The sequence below is a fragment of the Ischnura elegans genome, chromosome 5, assembly GCF_921293095.1.
Source record: "Ischnura elegans chromosome 5, ioIscEleg1.1, whole genome shotgun sequence".
Classification (NCBI taxonomy): domain Eukaryota; kingdom Metazoa; phylum Arthropoda; class Insecta; order Odonata; family Coenagrionidae; genus Ischnura; species Ischnura elegans.
Window position 1 is genome coordinate 105,122,392 of NC_060250.1, and position 20,684 is coordinate 105,143,075.

A 20,684-nucleotide genomic window follows, 5' to 3' on the forward strand; every position below is an offset into this window, starting at 1 on the left:
GGATTTGTTAGAATGTTTTTGAAGGGACAAATTCTGGAGGCATTTCATCATCACAAGATTGTGATCGACAGTGATCACAATAGTATACTTCAAGTTGAATATTGTCTTGAATATTGTTAAATAATATTGTAGGGCATCTGTGGATGGAGGTTAATTTGAAGGGAATTCAATTTCTTTTCAAAATATTAGCATATATTTTTAAATATTTGGGTGGCATTCTGAAATATGTATTACATGGCGCTGGGTATTAGAATTAAAATGTATGTGTCAAATTTACTTGTGGTGCATGTTTTATGCTTGCATCACCAAATGCAAAGATATTTAATAAAAGTCTCAATATGTTTAAATTTTGATTAAACTAATGACTTTAACTTAATTCCTATTCAGATGGCAGAATTTCCATTGGAACCAAACCTATCCAAGATGCTCATTATGTCTGTTCATCTCCAGTGTTCAGATGAAGTTTTGACTATAGTCTCAATGCTGTCTGTCCAGAATGTCTTTTACAGGTAAACACCAGTGTTTTCAATTACCTATTTTGTGCTTAGTGAAGGTTGATTCTAAATTAAATGTCATTAATTGAAACTAATTGAACTTGGTGATTGGTGAGACCAAAATAAATGTAATTAATTATTTTTTTATTCACTTTTAGACCCAAGGATAAGCAGGCTCTTGCAGATCAAAAGAAAGCAAAGTTCAATCAGCCAGAAGGAGACCATTTAACTCTACTCTCTGTTTATAACTCATGGAAAAATAACAAATTTTCTAATGCATGGTGCTATGAAAATTTTGTTCAGATAAGGACCCTTAAAAGGGCACAAGATGTTAGGAAACAGCTTCTTGGAATCATGGACAGGTATGAATATGAATTCCATTTATAATAATTAAATATAAATACACAGATATGCGAGGAAGAAGTGACACAGGGGAAAAATAGTGTCAATCTCTCACAGTAGGAAAAGTTTGATTGGGTTAAACAAAGAGAAAGTTTCAGTTTTTAGGAGATCTGGATTTATTAATGACTTCCTTGTAGACTGCGTCTGCTTTGAGAGCCAACTCATTGTTTTCAAAGATTGGGAAGGAAAAGGATGGATGGTGGTTGTGGTTTTAATTGTGATTGCATTGATAAAATTAGAGAAGAGACAGTTTGAAAAAAATTGTTTCTGTGTTTCAAAATTTTAAGGCTAATGTTAATTGATATGATTATCCAGAATGATGGTAATTTGACGGATGGCAGAACATTTCATTGCTCTTTAGAGCCTTGGAGGTTCAGGAGCAGGTTCATCTTGCGAATAACTCTTTATAGCAAACTTCCAACCATCATAATGACCTAAATCTTGATCCCTTCCATTCTGTGATGGAGAGAGAAGTTCAACTGTAGTGTCAAGCACTTGTTGGCACCAGGGGGGTTTTTATATAAAGATTGTAGATAGCATTTTTCTTCATTTACAAGATGTTTATCATTGGAGAGTCTTCTAAAATTACTTGAGTATTTTTTCCCTCTGCTGATCATCGTCTGCAATGCTAGATCAGGCATCCAAGTGAACTTGAAGAATTCCTTTTCAGCAAGTAAAGAAAATACTTCCATTTTGCAAAGGGGATTCTAATGGAAATAAAAGGTCCGGTGTAGTCACACATTAAAAATCAAATATCCTGCTGCTTTTGCCTGTGGTTTATTTTTTTTTACATAGGTCGTGGAAAATATAAGAGTGCGAACACGTGCACGGATAAGCCGCACCCGGGAGTCTGCTGTATCTTCCTATTTATGCGACTAATGTAGTCGATGCTATCATTTCACAATTTTTTTCATGATCCAGAGGGGTGCAATTGCAAGGAACACCCTTGTACCCCCTCCTGGTTGCCATGCAAGCATTTTAAAAGTCGATGATTAGTTTCCAGGTTAATTCCGCGTCGACTCATTTTTTAAACCCGAAAACTAATCATCAATTTAATCACTTTTTCCCTCCGTAATCATTTTTTAAATCGTGGCTTGTATTGAGGGCTAAGTAATTGAATGGTAGTAAAATTGAAGATAGGATATCTCCACATAATTGTTCATAGGCCGAGTAGGTCATTTCTTTTAATTTTTAATATTATTATGAGAATGAGAAATGGAGCTGTAGTAATATAATTTTCCTGTGCCTAATAGTTTTTGTTGAAGTTCGGTTTAGTGAGTGCTCGTTATCATGGAGGATAAGACCCCTTTACTCCTTTAATATGCGCATTAATACACAGTTAATGATATATTAATAAGCAAATTTTTATTTTTTGCTTATGCTGTAGAAATATTAGTGGAAAATCCTGAAGCACCTAAATGGTGTTTTCAATAAAATAGACTTATATTTGTAAATTTTGCATCACATACTGAGTCAATCCGACAATAAAGCATTACAATTCAATCAAAGACATTACTTTTGAATTCAATTGAAAGAAGGGAAAAAGTAGTATAAAATATAACAATGTATTTTCTGTTTCTCTATGTTTACGAACCAAGATGAGATTGTTCTAGTTAACTGGGTCCAGGTTGTGAGCTGATCCAACTCCTTATGTTGTGATTCTTCCCTGTCAACCGTTTGCTACTTTCTTTCACAAAGGCACTGTTTTTTGTGGGAAAACCCCAAGGCATGCAGTTCTTTTCTGTAATGACGGCAAATTTGTTGAAAGGCACTTTGACAATTCGATATGTACTATATTCCAATAATTTTTATGGAAATGGTTGGCAGCAATAACTTCCCACCAATGAACACTCTTGATTTGATTGGCCTTATGATTTAATCAATGCAGTTACATGTATTATATTTTTGATGCTTTGAAGTTTTGTGGCTGGTTAATTAAACATTGTCCATATGTTTTTGAAGTAATTTATTGCAATAGCAATTGATGAAAATACATACTAGGATGACAAAGCTTGGTCAACATTGGATCTGAATTTGGCTAAGGAAAATTATCTACCCTGAATAATATTAATTGATACTCCTTTTTAGGGCAGTTGCAAATCTGATAACAAAAATGCTTTTACTTACCTTACAGGCATAAATTAGATGTGGTATCATGTGGAAAGAATACTGTTCGAGTGCAGAAGACAGTTTGCTCAGGATTTTTCCGAAATGCTGCCAAGAAGGACCCTCAAGAGGGATATAGAACATTAGTGGACAGTCAAGTAGTGTATATACATCCTTCCAGTGCATTATTTAATCGCCAGCCTGAGTGGTAAGTAGCCAATACAGTAAAACCTCTTTACATCTTGATGGAGGCGACCAAAATTTGGGCAATTTGATGTATGCAGGTTCACTATAGAGAGGTTTTAGTGATATACACCAGTTTTTCATATCCTTTGGAAATGAAAGGCACTACTGTCTTTTAAACCATTATATATATTCATTTGTTTAAACAAACATGCATGCATTGGTGAACATATGTTTATTATTTAATAATAACAGAAAGCGAGCGCTATTGCATGATTTTTACCATGATTCGAGAGAAAATGATATGATCTCTCTTTATTCAATAGTCACTTAAAATGATTTGGATAGGTGGGTACCTATTCTATTATTTACTGTTTGGTATGCTCTCATATGGAACAAAATGGCCATAACTAATGGTTACCGTGAAAATTACAGCATATTAAAGGTGTATAAAAAAAATAAGCGTGAAACATTTATCACTGAAAATGTCATTCCATGTACGTAATCGCCGCTGCATTAATGGTCTCTTGTTGTCTCGGTACTATTTGCGGAGGTAGTTAGGCCGTCTCGGGGATGTCTCCTTGGTATGATAAGTGAAGGTTTTAAGAGATAAAGAGGTTCACTACATAGAGGTTTGCCTATACATTTACATGGAAATCTGACGGGACCGCAGGGGTGGTATGAAGTATGGAGGTTTATGATGTAAAGAGGTTCACTGCATAGAGGTTTTACTGTACAGTGTCATCATACAGAAATGAAGCTTAAGCTAATTAAAAAGCAATGTGTGCATATATATTTCTGTGATGTTAATCATGAAATTAGGGTGTGGCTTGTTTTTTAATTTTCATCGGATTGTTAATTTCAACCTTAAAAAGTGTGCTCTGGGAAGTCATGTTACTGGCAAGTCATGCTAAAAAAATCAGGTTAAAAAATCTGATTAGTACCTTGCCCCTTATTGCCCTGCTTCTGGCAACTTAATTAGTTGAAGCCAAGCAAGAAATTTCCTGGAGCACTAAAGGATTTGAATTATTCATGCTAGCCAACAGCCCAAACATCTTTAATTTGTTCATGTGTGTGTTAAAGTCTTACGTTTTTAAAATTTTCCATAAAAAGTACTTTTAACTTGGGAAATTAGAAAAAGATATGGCCCTACTCATTGAAAAGTAAAGATTTCTTAGTCTCATATGGTCATAATATACATATATGAGTTTATTGTCGCTGGTAGCTGCTGTGACTTAGATTGCAATGAAAAATATGTTCTTTTGCCAGTATGATGGTTACATATTTTCTGATCCCGTGAACTATTTGTCTGTGCATTGATTTTAACCCTGTGGTTACAGACTCTCGCATGTATTATTATGTTGGGATCCTCCCGAGACCCTCATATACCGTATAAGCGCGTGTAAGAGGCGCACCTTTTTCCCCCAGATATTGCAGCCGAAAATGGGGGTGCGCCTCTTACACAAACTTCTTATCTTCCCCCCCTCCCCTTCACCGGTTGCAAGTTCAAGGAGAACTGAGTGGCCTTGGTTTTCAGCGTGAGTCAGTCATCTGAAACCCTGGGTCAAAATCAAGCGGCAGGCAGGGGAGTTTCTCCCTTAGTGACATATTTTTAAAATGCTCCTGTTTGAATTTCTTGCAAGCATCGCGCCGTCACGTCGGTACCCCAGAGGTGAACATTGAAAAGATCGCGCGGGGTGATTCGCTCCGTAGCGCGCGCTAAATTTATCGTCACGAGTGGGCATCCCGCGGCATTTATACTGCATATAGTAATATTGGTGTCAAAACCTGCGGTTGAAAAAATTCGAACGAGTGTGCTCATTGTTGGACTTAATGGTGGATAGAAGAAATCGGAAATTCTTATAAGTGAAGAGCGCTGAAGGAGAGGTCGAGGGGAAGAGGGCTCCCTCCCCTCCGTATTTAAAGCTACGAGCGAAGGAGCAAGGGAAGAACACGTCCGATCTTGCATGTGACGTCGTTGCCTTTAAAGCGAAGGGGCGAAGGCGCAGCAATGTGATATACGCAGTTTGCGTTGCCTGAGTTTCCAGTCCGTCTCGTCTTGTTTGAATGCGCTTATGCTACGCCTGTTTCTTCCGAAATTGTGCTGTTTGGACTATGTTGAATATTAGTAGCCTTATTTTAGCTATAAATCTTTGTGTCAAACAAATAGAGCTTAAAAACTTAAATTATGTCAGATACACGTCGCGTTAGATCTCTCTCTTTTTTTGAACCTCGCGCGTGTCATACACTTGCTGAAAGATATCGAGATATCTTCGAGCTCAGAAGGTGACTCACGTAGCATTTGACCTCCAGTAACTCGGGGAATTGAACCTGGTAGACCAAAAAAGGTAAGTTGGTGGAATGGGGTAGGGATGAAACACGTTTCCATTGTTCCCCTGTAACTTGATATTTTCCTGTGGAGTCTCGGAAAGGAAAAAAACGGCAGAGGCATTAGCTGATGGAGAGCCGAGTGTAGTTCCGTTAGGCCCCTTGCACACACACTGATTTTGGACGGCCGGTAAAATATTGGCCGATATTTTACCGGCGAAGCGATGCTTGCACACACGCCGGATTTTTACTGGTCAAACGATACGTTGCTAAGTTTTTGAGCCGGCGTCGGCGATCCACAGTGACAATAGCCGGCAGCTAACCGGCATTTTGCCGGTGCCGGCGTGTGGTCGGTACGTGTGCAAGCTCCAAGCTCTCCCATTGTTCGCTATTGGAATGTGGACAGCCGATATTTTACCGGCCGTCCAAAATCGGTGCGTGTACTAGGGGCCTTAAATCTACGACGTGGTTATTATCCTACGGCGCTGAGATTGCCCCAATTGTTGTTCAATCTCTTGGGAAAGCTCATGCCATTTGCCTGTCGTGTTTTGCCTTAAAATTTTCCACGGCTGCAATTCTATTGCAATACTCCTGCGAGAGCTTTTAAACAAAATTGTTCGTGAGTAGGACAAGCAACGTAGAGCGATGGCGTATGCAAAGAGAGGATCGGAACTCTTTCTACTCCCTCTTATGCCGCCGCAGTTATCAAAATTTCCTCTTTCAAATAGTACTGAAAGAAGACATTTCGATAACTGTCGAAATTCCAGGCATACGACTGCAACACCGCACGATAGGATAAAAAAAATGTCGCAATTTTTTTTCTTTATAGCTTCGATCCTCAAAATAGGGGTGCGCCTCTTACACGTGTGCGCCTCTTACACAAGCTTATACGGTATTTTTCTAACATTTTTTTAACAAAAGTTATTTTTAGTCTTAGCTAATCACTTTTAATGAGAAAACACCATCACGTGCTGTAATATGACTAGAATTTGAAGAATTATTGCTGATGTATTTTTATTGATGAAAAAAAAATGTTGGAAAAAAATAGAAAATTTCTTCAACTTTTACATGCCACGTGCCACTTTTGAGAAAACAAATGCTTTGCATGAAGAGAATGATAATTTAGGCTTTGGTGAAGATTTTGGTGGCAAACATTGAATTTTTCTCCATATGCATTGTTTGGTTCTTGGTTCAAGTTCTGCAATTTCTGAATTGGTGGTTTTTTACTCCTCATGCTGTAATGTTGTCACCTCTGAATTATTGCATTTTATTTTATTGCTAAGGAAATTTTTTCTGCTTGTAAATGATTAACTGTATGTTTTTCGTATTTTAGGGTAATCTACCATGAGTTGGTGCAAACAACCAAAGAATACATGCGGGAAGTAACAACAATGGATCCTAAGTGGCTTGTTGAATTTGCTCCATCATTTTTCAAATTTTCTGATCCCACTAAACTCAGTAAATTTAAGAAGAATCAGAGGTTAGAGCCTCTGTACAACAAGTATGAAGAACCAAATGCATGGAGAATATCTCGTGTGAGAAGAAGAAGAAACTAAGACCATTGTCTGCCTATCTTTTATCTTATTGTGTGACTCTTGTACATAATTTTTTGTATATAATTTTGTATAAAAAGATAAATGCAATGAATGAATTTTGCTGGAAAATCCTTGATTATTGATTAATAACTGAACATATTTTATTGATCTGGGGTGGCCAGCCGAGATGATTTTTGGGCCTCTTTGGAAATGCATCATAACTTCGTGGGCTGTGTATAGAATTTCTATCCACATGCTATTAAATTTTGACCTGATAATGAAATCAATGCACAAATAATTTATATTTTTAAAACAGGTGGTTATGAAATTAACGGTAGCGTTGGTGGTAAAAGAGCCATAAAATGCTAAAAGAGGGCAGTGGGTTGTCCCCCTGTTCTAGATAGTATATACAGCTATAAAGTGAAAACTCTTTAAGGTTAATGGTGTTTACTGTAAATGCTGATGATCCAGTCAAAATTGATGAAAAATTCTCGATCAATTTTAGACTGAAAAGAATGTTCGGTTACTTGCATGAACATAAGAAGGCTAGGGCTGCCATAAATAGCATAATAATAATATTTTATTGTTCTTATTGGCTTTTATACACAAATATAGAACTCGTCAATTACATGCATAAAATACTTCTAAGAGTAGCTTGAAATAGAAGGTTAATCAGCTTGATGTTTTATTTATAAGATATTCTTCCGCTGAGTAAAAACCAGGTTTTAGTAAAAAAATCAATTGCTTTTATGAAGTCATTAATGTAAGTTATGTTTTTTATTGTTGGAGGAAGAGAATTCAATATTTTACAACAGTAATGACCTGGGAATTTCTGATAGAGCTGTAACTTATGGGAATTTACAAATATGTAATTCATCTAAGTGACATGTAGATGAATGGAATTCTTTTGGTTGTACATTTGAATGTTTTGTTTTATGGATACATATTAGTCTTATAGATAATGGTACAAGGTAATATCAGTATTGTATGCTCTTTAAAATAAGGTCGACTGCATGGAGTATGCTTTCTTAAATTAAAAATAAGTCATAGTATGGGCTTCAGAGAATTGTAAATACGTGGTAGTTGGGGGGATGAACCCCAATAAAATGTGCCATAATTTAGGTGACTGTAAACGTGAGCATAATAAAAAGATAACAATGTCTGGAGATTTACGTTATTCTTAAGGGATCAGTGCAAAACTGACTCAATTTAGCTTCTTTAATAAGTGGTCTACATGTTGATTCCAGCAGAGGGTTTCCTTTACCTGCGCACCAAGAATTTTGACACACAATGACCGAGATGTAGGTTGAAAATAGATGAATATATTTTTGTGGAGATTGAGAGAAATAATAAGATTTGATTCAGGAAAGTCAAGAATTTTATTAGTGACTTGAGTCTTATTTAATGTAAGTGGTGAGCAGTTCGGGAAAATTGAGGTATGCAGTCCACAAATAAAGAGTTCTGAGTTGGCAGTGTTGATTTTGCAGATATCATTAATGTGTATTCCATTCCTTGGGGAATACCAGGATGAGTTGTGAAAGGAGCTAATTTAATGGTACACCTCTAGTCATTTGATTAAAAGTTTATTTTAACTATTTATGATTAAGCTTTTAACAAGTGAAGTGGTTGTCCAGTATGGCATATGGATGGAGTTAGTTGAAGGGGATGTCATGATTTAAGGTAAGTACCAATGGCTTTTTTAGCAGTCATGAAAGAAAACAATGATTTTCTGGTACTGCTCAATCCTAGCAGTGGCGCAGCAAGGGGGGGGGGGTTTGGGGGGTAAACCCCCCCCCCCCCCCCCCAGAGCTCAGAAAATTTTTAAAATTTAAATCCATTTTACTAAATTGGATTGATATTATCAAATAGAACAGTGAAAGGATTAATAAGATCTCCCTCAGAAAGTCGTTAAAAAAACACCGTTTTGAACCATTTATCTTTAAATTCTGCAAATTATTAATTTCGCACCTGCCGCTTATCCTGGTGGGTATTCCATACCCCAGCCCCCCCTGTATTAGTGGCACCTAAACCCCCCCCCCCCCTCAACCTTAATTCCTGGCTGCGCCCCTGAATCCTAGTACATACTTATTTTTGTTAATAGATTGAATGTAGCAGTCTGATGATTTATCTTTCATGAATGCACCTTATCTTGATGCAATATTATAGGTTGTGTTTCACAAAGAATGAATTAATTCTGTTGTGGTCTACTAGTTCACATATTTTTGAGAATTATGGGGTGTGTATTATTTTTTAGATACCTAGTTTAAAATGAGATGTTGGTCCTCTTTCTTGAATAAGGGAGGGATGATATCAAGCTTTAGAGATGAGGGGAAGTATCCATTAATCACGGATTCATTGATGACATGTGAAGTATGTTTATTAATAATGTGACTACCCTTTGCTATCAGAAAAACAGGCTTATCGTCAAATCCTGCAGAATGACGATAGAGTAGTCCATTTGATGATGAAAGAGTATGGTTTATCAGTGGCATAATGAGGAAAGGGTATTGGGGGATAAAAAACCCTCCCAGAGGTCAGAGAAATTTTAAGTTTAATCCATTTTTCTTAATTGGATTGATATTACTAATAGAATAGTGTAAGGACTAATAAAATATCCCTAAGAAAGCCGTAAAACTCACCATTTATCTTAAAATTCTGCAATTTATTAATCTCGCACCTACCGCTTATCCTGGTGGGTATTCCATACCCCGACACAACCTGGTATCAGTTGCACCTAACCCCCCCCAGTCTTGATTCTTAGCTGCGAACATGTGGTTTATTCTTTTAAAGTGTTCATTAAATTCATTCACTATAAGTCGAGGGTCTGAAATTTCAATATCCTCTTCTTTCAGTTGAATGTTCTCATTGTAAAGGTTGGAGGTATTTGTAATTCAGAGTTTCTATCTAAGTTCAGCAGGCTTTCATGGGATTATTTGAATAGTTTATGTATTTGCCTTTTGAGTATCTCTCTGCTGCACACTTTTTTAAAGGGAGTTCTAGCAAGAATTAGTGATGTGATAATAGGGAACTGTTATTATCAAGATTAGCCAGGCAAAATAATTATTTGAGCTACTCACTTTCTTGTTTTAGCAGTGGGGGATCCATTTAGCTTTGGAGCTTTGCCATAAGATATTAATTTTTTTACGAAAGTAAACATTGAAATGGTAAGTTAATATGTCAATATCAAAGTATGTGCTCCTTAACAATCTTTTCATGATGAACTTGTTGCCAATTGACTTTGAAGCAGAGAGAAAGTGTGAGATTTCACTTGACCCAAAATATTGTTTGTAATAACGGATGAAGTTAAAATGTTTGGATATGATGGGAAATGCAACTACCGAATTGTGCAAGGTGATTAGGAAAACCAGTGGTCATTGTAGTTCTTTCATATCCAGTGACAGTGTGTTGCTTAAAAATATGTGTACATATTATAAATAATGTAACTTGATTTTGAAGAAATATGTATGAGAAGATATACCTATTAGCAGATAAGTTGTAAGAGGACATCAAACCATATAGCTGTGATTTCTTACTCTGCTATCAATGGACGTATTCACGTTGAAATCACCACAGACTATTAAGTTTATACTTTGGGTTTCGAGAAATATAAGGACATTGTCTAAAGATTAGATACATTGATTAATGTCTTTGACCAATGATCTGTAAATGAATAATTCTAAATACTTTTTTAAAGTCCATATCAGTTGAATTGCAGCAGCTTCATAAACCTTTTCAGTACAGCTAATTCTTACAGTAGGTAGTAATGTCCAAAATAGCTGACCTTTCTAGAGCAAGAACCTGTAAGAACACAACCATTTTCTTTAAGTGCTCCTTCAAAAAGAAGATTTAATTTGATAATTATGAATCTTTATATATTTTATTTTTGTGATTTTAGTCAATTTTGCATAATAAACTTAATATCGGGTTCATGTTCGTTGAGAAACATTTCAAACACTTCAGTTTATCGCCTGAGACAATGGATGTTTAAATGAATAATGCTAATAAAATAAGTATACTAGAGGTCAATCCATTTCGGTGATATCAACAGGCATGAGAATTTTAGGCAAATTAGTAAGGTTGGAACATTTGAAGTGGAATGCAGATGATCTCAGGCTGCAAAAACGATTTTAGCTGGTAGTGTAATTTTTTTTCAGAGTACACAGGTTGCATGATTATCTAGTTCTGCCAACTTTGATTTGAGCAGTAAGCACATGCATAGAGAAGCATACTCATTAAATAACCATTTATAGACTGAGCAAACATTGGGACAGCAACCTTATGCTTAAAGTTGTGAAGCTCTTTGGGAGAAATTAATCCCAGAATTATGTACACCAGTCCACCCCCTCCACCAAATAAAATAGTCTTCAATAAAACCATTCTCATTTATTCCATCAATAAATCCTTGTCTCTTAATCGTTTCTCCACTATCCTTACCATCTCCCCTCAAACACACCTTTTAACATCCCCTCCCTGCTACGTGCACACTCCTTTCCTGCCCTCTCTCCTCAAGAAGTTTCCTCATCAACCATGTATAGCACTTAGGATGTGAATTGGGAAGATATAACAGAGATTATATCATAATAAGACAATGATTTAGGAAAACTATGGAAAACTCACACAGCTTCCCTGAGACAGATGCAAATTTGGACCATAAGATGTAACATAAGGTTGAAATAAGGCATAGAAAAACAGGAAATGGAAGGTAGAAGTTCAGTAAGGAACTAAGAGAAAGAAATACCAGGAACAAGTAGATATTAGTACAAGTGGGAGAAGGGACATAGGACTTTGAGGGATAGATGGTAGAGTTTAAACAGGAATAGTGAAAGCAGCAGAAAAATTGATTTGTGGAGAGACAAAGAATTAGGAAGTAATAGACCGTGAAAGGAATACAGAAGAGGAGAAATGCAGACAAAAGGAAGGCTGGATGATGTAAAGGGGAAATAAATAATGGTGGGAAATGCTGAACGCAAAAGACACTTAGAGGAACAGGTAGTGCCAAGAAATGAAAAAGTTTAAATTATTGAGAGGCTAGTGTACTGTACAGAGAGATAATGTTATTAGGGACTAAGAAGAGATAGTGTAAACAGCAATGATTGTTAAGAGACATCAAAATACTTCACTCAGAATTACACTCAAGGCTCTTGGATTTGTGATCCGATGCCCTGCTGACTACATCGCCCATGGGTTCCCTTATTTTTCTGAATAATACCAAAAATTCTAGTGAAATGATATTAAAGACTATATGGCATACAATCAATAAAGTCTTTTATTTTTTTTAAAATTTAATTTATTTACAGGCATTATATTGTTTTCTCCAGATAACATCTATGACTGTCCATTACTACTGCATCACATAAGGCTTCTAATATTTATTTTACTATTTGTGAAATTTCTTTTGAATGACTTTGCAACAGGTTTTTCAATCAATTTCCTCTGAGGTACGTACACTAATGACTTCCTCCAGTCACCCACATTCTTTTGAACCAAGAGAATATTAAGCATTTGATTCAAAGTAAGGGACTTGCCTCCACCAGAGCCCCAATCAAGATATCGGTCAAGTGGAAGCTTTGCCATTTTCAGACCTTCTCTTTTCGCTTTAGCTAAAGAAAGAGGTTCGTTGTTAACTTTGTCAACCATAGAACCAATAATGTAAACCGCATCGTGATCGTATTCTAGCAGTTCTTCTCTACAATGAGGGGTCAAGTAAACCAACTTTTCCTTGGGAAACAAATCTAAGTAACTCTTTTCTGTAACATTTAAGGGAAATATGTCATCGTACATGGTAGGAATACATTTCTTTAAATAGCTCAAGGTACGACAATCTGGACTTCCTCCAGTAAGGTACAAATCAAATGGATCGGGGTTCATTCTATTGTCTCCAAAAGCAAGAGTTAACTGCTTCGCACAATTCTTGCTTTCCCTGGGGGTCATGTGGATGTCATAACTACAATCGAATACAAGCTTCTGGCCCAACATCATAGCACGGATAGCATTGTAATTATAAAAATTATCCATAGTAGAGTCGTAAATACGCAAAAATATTGTGCTCCCTCGAAAACCATACGTAATACGATCCGCTGATTCCGATTTGTCATTATCTCCGTCCATTTCTTCGACTGGAATTTTCTCTTCCTTTTTCCTCTTTCGATTTTCCTTCTTCTTTTCCACTCCGAACAAGTAGCTTAAGAATTTTTTCCGACTAGAACGAGTGGGCAAATTGAGAAGTTCTTGCCAATGTGCAGTCGTCATGTGTGTAGGCACTTTGAATCCTTCTTGTTTTAACACTTCCCGTTCTAACATTAAAATTTTCAACCGTTTTTCCGTCGCCGCATCGCCTCCCGTTAAAGCAGTCATATCGACATCCATCACATATTCACCACTGTCTGAGTCACTTTTAGAATGGGTAACTGACGAAGAAGTTGAGAATGCTCTCATGATATCAGTACACTTGACAGAGCACACATGTTCAGAACTCACTACGCAAGCCGGTCGCCAGTTGCCACTAGAAATTTGTCCACATGAGAAATACAGTTCTGAAATAAAATTATGGTTGGGCTTAAAAATCTTTTGAGATCCCCGAACAATGATACGTGAAAGTAGCAACATCACGAAAGTAGAGTACAGCGGGACATCGGGTTCGAATAGAACTTCGCTTATCCACACACCACTTTTGCAATTGCGATTCATCTGTTTCCTTGTTTACTAATGAGCTTCCGCAACTGCCTCCTAGGTGGCATTAACTTTCAATTGGGGGAATTACGAAGTTCAGTCTGGTCTGGAGGAATGCTGGTTGATGTTGCGGATAGTGGCGGAGGCATGGCCCTCATATACGGGCCCGTATATAAGGGCCATGGGCGGAGGTTTAGGATAATGTGAAAGATTGAAAATATCCCAAGTGATTCAATTAAGAAATTTACTCTGCATGCAAGCGTAGTGATTGCTTTTTTTGTCTTGAAGAATCAAGTCAATTATTCATTTTAACCAAAATGTCCTTAAAGCTACTCTTCTTTAGTATGTCCAGCAGTGGCATAACTATGGGGGTGGATGAGGGGGATAGATTCCCCCCAAAGTCTCAGAGAAGTAAAAATCATACTCTTGACTAGTTTTGAAATGTAATAACTGCATCTGCTTTAAGTTAAAGATCATTTATTAATACCATGACAGTGAGACGAGTCACTGAATAGACTTGTGACTAAGGTGTCAGGGAGGGTACGCACGCCCTGCGACGGCACAACACTCCCCCCCAAAGCATATTGCTAGTTACAAAACTGATGTCCAGAATTGAATATAGGGAATATTAAGAACTAGCATAACTGTGAAAGTACAAAAAGAATGGATTTGTGCGATAGGTTTGCTGACAAAATCACTCTCTTTTAAATAAATAAGGAAGAGCTGTTAGGTGCAATGGAAGAAATTGAAAAGATTTTTGACACCCACTGCAACACGAAAATAAACAAGAACAAGACTTAAGTGATGGTAGCAAGCATACATGGAACAAGAGAAGAGCTGATCCCAGGAGGAGAAAAATTGGAGGCAGCAGACATGTTTATCTGGCAAGCATTTTAATATCAGATAAAAGGAGAAAGAAGGAAATAATAAGCCAAATTAACCAGGCTAAGTTAGCCTTCAACAAGAAAAAAATACTCACTGCCAGCATCATTAATTTAGGGGTAGGGAAACTAGTTGTAAAGGCGTCTGTATGGAGTGACCTGCTCTATGGTAATTAGACCCACACACTTGATAGAAGGGAGAAAGATAGAAGCACTGGAAATGTGGTGTTACTAGAAAATACACAAAATATCCACGGTGGCAAGAGTCAGGAATGAAGTGTTTAAAGGGATTGGGATAAACAGTTAAATTTAGAATGCTAAATCAGACTAGGAACACCTGGATCGACCATGTACTCTGGCACTAAAGCTTGGTCAAAACCAGATAAAGAGGAGGGCTGGGGATGATTCTGGGGTTATAACCTGAGATGAGACCTTTCATTATCTCAATACATAATGATATTGTTTGTGTCAAAACTCAAGCCATCCCATAAAAATCTGAAGAATATATAAAATTGCCTTTTTCATGACATTGTTATTTATCCCATGGTTGCTTGAAAATTTCTAGAGTATTCCCAAGTTTAAAATGCTCCAATGATTCTGCAATAAAATGTAAATTTCGACAAAAATTATATGTAATAATTACTTTAAAAAATAAAATACGAAAATTTACTTAAAAGGATTTATTAACATGACTAAAATATGTATTAAATCCAGGAATACATATAAAATAATACACATATTAATAATTTCAAGGGAAAGACCAGATTCTTGAATTGCAAGATAAATTTATATTATTTATGCTGGATTCATCATGTATATCTACTAGCATTATGCCAACAACAAAAAATAGGTATCAATGAGTAAAGGGTGATAACAAATTACAAATAACACATGAAAGAATATTTTAAGCAATTAATTCACGAATGGAAAAGAGATAGTATTTTAAAAAATATATAAAAACTGTGCAGGTACTTTGAAATTAAATTTAAAGCAAACAGCTCAAAAATTTCAATCTTTACCAAGGAGACAATACCATCAATTCAATATAATCATCAGCTTTGACATGGTTCTGAGATTGCAAGTCTGTAACTGTCTTCATTCTTCTACAAGAGTTCCACCACCACCACCCTTCACATCAATTAATAAATACACCTCATATTTCTTGAGAGATGTCAATCTACATTAAGCTTAATGTTAAGGACAAGAGTTCATCCTTTCAAGTTCAATTACAGACAAGCCACTTAAATAATTGGATTACTCACACCACAAGTAGCCAATGCTTTAATGTCAACAGCATCATATCCATTAAACAAAAATTAAAAGAAAATTATACTTGAGAGACAAATATCAACTTGAGAAAAGAGAACTTCTCAAAAGAGGAATGGTTTACAAGTACTCTTTTAAATGATAAAAATTCCCAAAATATATAAAAAGTGAATAATATGAATTACAAAATTATAAAGATTTTTCATTTCAAATATTGCCACTGATCAGAAAATGTGTAAACAATAAAAATAATAAAGCATAAATATTTTAAACATCAAAATTCTAAGTAATAATTCAGTCATACTTCAAAAATGTTTTTGAATGTGAGATTTTGACAGAAGGTTTATCATGCTTTATGATTGATATACTATCAGGAAACTGAAGATGACAGTTTCCTATAGCAGGTGTACTAAACATGGCTTCTGGAGATTCAACCTCTTTTACATTGTCTCTTCTTGAATCAGCAGTAATGTTCAAATCGATGGTTTCTCTCCTTTTTGCTGAATTTCCTTCCAACAATGGGTTGCTCTGCAGAATTCGTAGTTTGCTCGTGATGGTCTGGCGAACCGGAGGACCAACAGGAAACTTTCTGGAATGCCTCGTTCCTATGTGAAAAAAGTCATCAAGTCAAAGATCTAATTTTTTTAAACTTTGAAAGTAATGCAAATCTTGTTTAACTGTTATGTCCCTAGTCTTAATGATATAAGAGCTCATAAAATACCAACTGAATCTTGACCTTTTTTTATGATAATTTGTTGTAATACAACAGGAATGAAATATACTTTTACCGACTAAATTGAAAAAGTTGTACCATCATTGCAAAGATAAAAAAATAAATATTACTTACAAATATAATCAAAATAAAGGGGCAGGGCTATTTTCTCTTTTTCCCAGGAAAAAACCAACATTATAGAGGTTGTGCTGGATATAAGGATATCCCAAGTAACTTTACTATAAGATAACGCATAAAAGTATAAATAAATACATCAAAGCTCACATCTGCCCAAGCGTAAGAGAATTAGTGATCCCAAAAGTATTTGTGAGATGAGAAATAAGTGCAAGTGTCTCCTAAATCTTAGGTAGAAGTTTAAGCTTGGGATACCATAATATCCTCCACATGTCAAGTGTCACTGTCACGGTGTTTCATTATCAGGCTATTAGAAATGTTGTCAATGGTCAACTAAACTTGCAATAGCCTCTTCAATGGTGACTTACTGCAATGCTGGTGAGTGAACTATCCTTAATGTCTGTGCTGGATCACCAGAATACACCCACAGCAGATTACCCACCCATATAAAGCACCCATGGCATGTTAGCAAAACAACATTTCTTATACATACTTATAAATCCAAGTACCTGACTGAAATATACACCCCAAGTTTGCAATTTCTTTTAGGCATACATGATCTGCATTGAATTTCTTACATATTTGAATTACAATCCTTTGGGAGAAATGAACTTAGAAGCTGAGGAGGAATTAAGTTTCTTCCAGTTGTAAAACTAAATTTTATGTCAGAATTGATATTTTACCAATTTTGCAGGAGCGTAGGAAAGTCGCATTAACACAATTGGGATGAAAAAAATTCACCAACAATACTGAAAAGATTTTGATACCTCCAAATGAGTGAAAATAAAATAATGCCAGGAATTAGTAATATGGTAGAGCCATTCTTCACTGTTTCAGTGGATTTCAAAAGATTATTTTTATCATATATTCAGGATTAAAATAAAATGTGCATATATTGCAGGAAATGCAATTGAATTTTTATGACAGAAGAACTTTCTGCAGGAGATATTACATTGACACAACTACTTAATAGGAAAAACATAAATGCACAAAACCATGAATAATAGATAATCATCAGGAAAAATAGCAATAAGGTGTTATAAGAAATAGCTACTGACTGTTAGGAAGGAACGCCCATGACCAGAGGGCACTAGCACTATGCAGGGGAAGGACTATCAAGGGGTCTCGAGGTGCATACTATAGTAAATAAATTTTTAAATTTCAATCCTTAGCCTCTTGAGATTGAATTGAATCTTAACAGAGTGAATTACATTAATTTAAATAATAGTTTTGTTTACTCAAGATGGTGTTAATTATGCTGTTAAATGAGTCATCAATGAAATCAATTTAACTGCTCGCTGAGTGTAGAATTTGTTAGTTTTGGAACAGTAGGGTGCCAAAGATATCCAGGCTAGAGGGCGCATCAGGATACATCCCAGTGTCCCAGCACGGGGATGAAGTAGACAAGTCGTTAAAGAGGGAATTTTCTATAAGAGGGTACCATGTTAAAAACAGAAAAAAAGTACTCTGTGTCTGAGCTGTTAACTTCAGTGTTATGAACCTAAAGTAGTACCATCCAATCGCTGCTATTGATGAAAAAATTATATTGCTTTTCCTATAAAATTGAGCTCTAATTTAACAAGTTCCGTTTTTAGGCGTTTAGGCATTAAAAGCCTTCAAGTTAGGGAAATTTAAATATTGTGCAAATATTTTCCAGTGTATCGTCATATTAACAACATAATTTTTCCTCGACTCATTCAAAATTTCAAGAGAAAAAGGCCTAAGCAATGAATATCTTTCCTAGTAAAGCACGATAAACAATATCATGCAGCACTCACCTGATTTTCTACACCTGTGGTCTGGCTGCAATTCTCCCAATGCTTTCCTTTCTCTTTGATCTTGGAAATCTTGATGGGTAACTTTTTCAATAACGCTTTTTGGGCACTTCATCCCCAAAATGAGAGGCGAGACAAAATGATTCTTGTTTCCTCCACTATCTCTGACTCTCAGCAGCCGAGCACGATATTTTTCATATCTTTGCTCTCTCCAATTTTCTATTTTATCTCTGATATAAAAAGAGAGAAAATGGGGATATTTAGGAAAGAAAATATTCACACACTAAGCAATAGGAGAAGTCCACATTGCTGTGTAGGCTATGAGAATTTAGGGCACGGAGATCATTTCACCGAATAGTTATTATGACGTACTAGAGAGATAGTGTACGGTTCAAGAGGATTTCATTTAATACGGTACGGATGAGTGCCACATGCATGCAGATAGGCATGACGGAAGTGAGGGGTTTTCACGAAAGAAGGCCTGATCGACACTTCAGAGAAGACAGAATATGTTTAAAAAGTGGTTTAAAATAAATTTATAAACAAAATATACTGATCGATTTTAGGCATTAAAATCCAATGGTGTATGGAACCGTAATACTGGTCCTTTAGAAGACTCAACACTCCAAAGTCACGAATATCTGAACAATGAAAATTTAATTGATTACTTAAAATGAGTCTATATCTACAATAACAGAACAGAGATGAGCTTCTACTAATCAGAAAACCTTCTCATATACAGGTGAAGCCTCTACCATCTGTGCATGAAATGATATCGTGTATAGTTAACATAATTAGAATTGAAGGCAACACCGTACTGTCGTGCCAAATACGCATTTGAAATAATGTTTATGGCAAAAAATATGATCACGAGACAAATATACCATGGAATTTTAACGATAAAATTTCCCTCTTACACAGCATAACAGCAAAATCATAACAGAAAAGTTTGTTAGAAAAATGCATTACAAACAGTACCTGACATTTGCCACTAAGTTTTCTTTATCGCCGCAAACGGTTGGTTCTTTGTTCTCCATCTTCCTCAACTCTAACAATGTCTAATAATGCTTAACTTGAAAATTTTTGCAAAAGCGAGGCGATGTTACAAGTATTCAACACAGAAGTATGATACTTCATTATCCGTTACTAGCTTGAGTTTGTTTTCGTTCCTACAATTCAAATTTGTTGATCTGCGGGTCAACAGTGATTCGTTCTCATAATTACAATGATTCATTCATTAGGATGAATCGATCTTTTTTATTAAAGTCCACAAATACCTTTTTCCATTAAGCTTCATTAGTTTAAAAATTAATGTACTCATAATTAAAAGGATTTTGCTAATTAAGTATCTTGGCACGACTAGGAGCCATTCAAAATCTCTCAACAGAAAATATTTTCGATTCGCTCTTTCACGAGCGGTTCGCTTAATTCGCTTCGCTATTTTTTTTACGCTTACGGCGCTTTCCTCCGCGTTTCTGCGACACAGCGCGGGCGACCGGTGACAAAGCGCAGGGATTTGAAATACGTATGGAAAATACCTTTGACCATGAATATTACAATAGAGTGCCCTTAATAGAGTAATAGAGTCCCCTTGCCTTTGACCATTGTAATTCACCGTTTGATTTCTTTAAAAATCGGCTTAAAGGACAGAAACGGCAGAAATTTGCCCAATATGTTGTCCCATACTCAGGTAAATGCCGCCCAGTCGGTATCACCGTAGCCTCCGAGATGTGCAGTCCGGACATCCGATTTGCCTCTGTTTGAAAGTTGAAGCGGAAAAGGCCTTATTGTTTTGTGAGTTATTCAAATAATTTTTTAAGCGTGATAAGGTTTTAAATAATGTTTTACTTACGCAAAATCGTTTCCATCGTGGATAGCTGAAGATCTATCTGGTACAGCTTTCAGCGATTTTAATTCACTTTGTCGTGGTTCTCTCTCGAAAACTTAGCGAAGTAGATGATGTTCTTCGAGTGTAACAGCCAGTTACTTTAATAACCCCGAAAATTCACTCAAATCTCTTGAAAATCTCCTGTGGTATTTGCTAGTGTGTCAATTCTCAGAGCTCTTTCTGTAGGACTCTGATTAAATAATAAAATAATAATAATATATATCGATATAATTTTGGAGAGAATTTATTTCTAGTTATGAAGACTGTTTTACACGGTGAGTGGTACATGTGCCACAGTTTTGGGAATTCA

The 20,684-nt window shown here is 36.0% G+C and overlaps 3 protein-coding genes across 3 annotated transcripts in view; 1 reads left to right on the top strand and 2 right to left on the bottom strand.

Annotated features, from left to right (window-relative positions):
• LOC124159378 (ATP-dependent RNA helicase DHX8) overlaps positions 1–8,214 on the top strand; it is a 28,825-nt gene extending 20,611 nt beyond the window's left edge. The window contains exons 18-21 of the mRNA XM_046535150.1: positions 388–509; positions 653–856; positions 3,031–3,210; positions 6,847–8,214. Of these exons, the coding sequence (XP_046391106.1) occupies positions 388–509; positions 653–856; positions 3,031–3,210; positions 6,847–7,069 (729 nt within the window). The 3' untranslated portion in view covers positions 7,070–8,214. The remainder of the gene's footprint in view (positions 1–387; positions 510–652; positions 857–3,030; positions 3,211–6,846) is intronic.
• Positions 8,215–12,326: 4,112 nt separating this feature from the next.
• LOC124159381 (mitochondrial ribonuclease P protein 1 homolog) lies at positions 12,327–13,736 on the bottom strand. The gene has a single exon (XM_046535155.1). It carries the CDS (start codon positions 13,733–13,735, stop codon positions 12,398–12,400), a length of 1,338 nt encoding a protein of 445 aa, XP_046391111.1. The 5' UTR covers position 13,736; the 3' UTR covers positions 12,327–12,397.
• Positions 13,737–15,263: 1,527 nt separating this feature from the next.
• On the bottom strand, positions 15,264–19,662 carry LOC124159864. The gene is made up of 3 exons (XM_046535762.1): positions 19,465–19,662; positions 18,490–18,716; positions 15,264–16,469 (listed from the first exon to the last, which is right to left on the bottom strand). The coding sequence occupies exons 1-3, from the start codon at positions 19,521–19,523 to the stop codon at positions 16,159–16,161; spliced, it is 597 nt and encodes a 198-aa protein (XP_046391718.1). The 5' UTR covers positions 19,524–19,662; the 3' UTR covers positions 15,264–16,158.
• Positions 19,663–20,684: the final 1,022 nt, after the last annotated feature.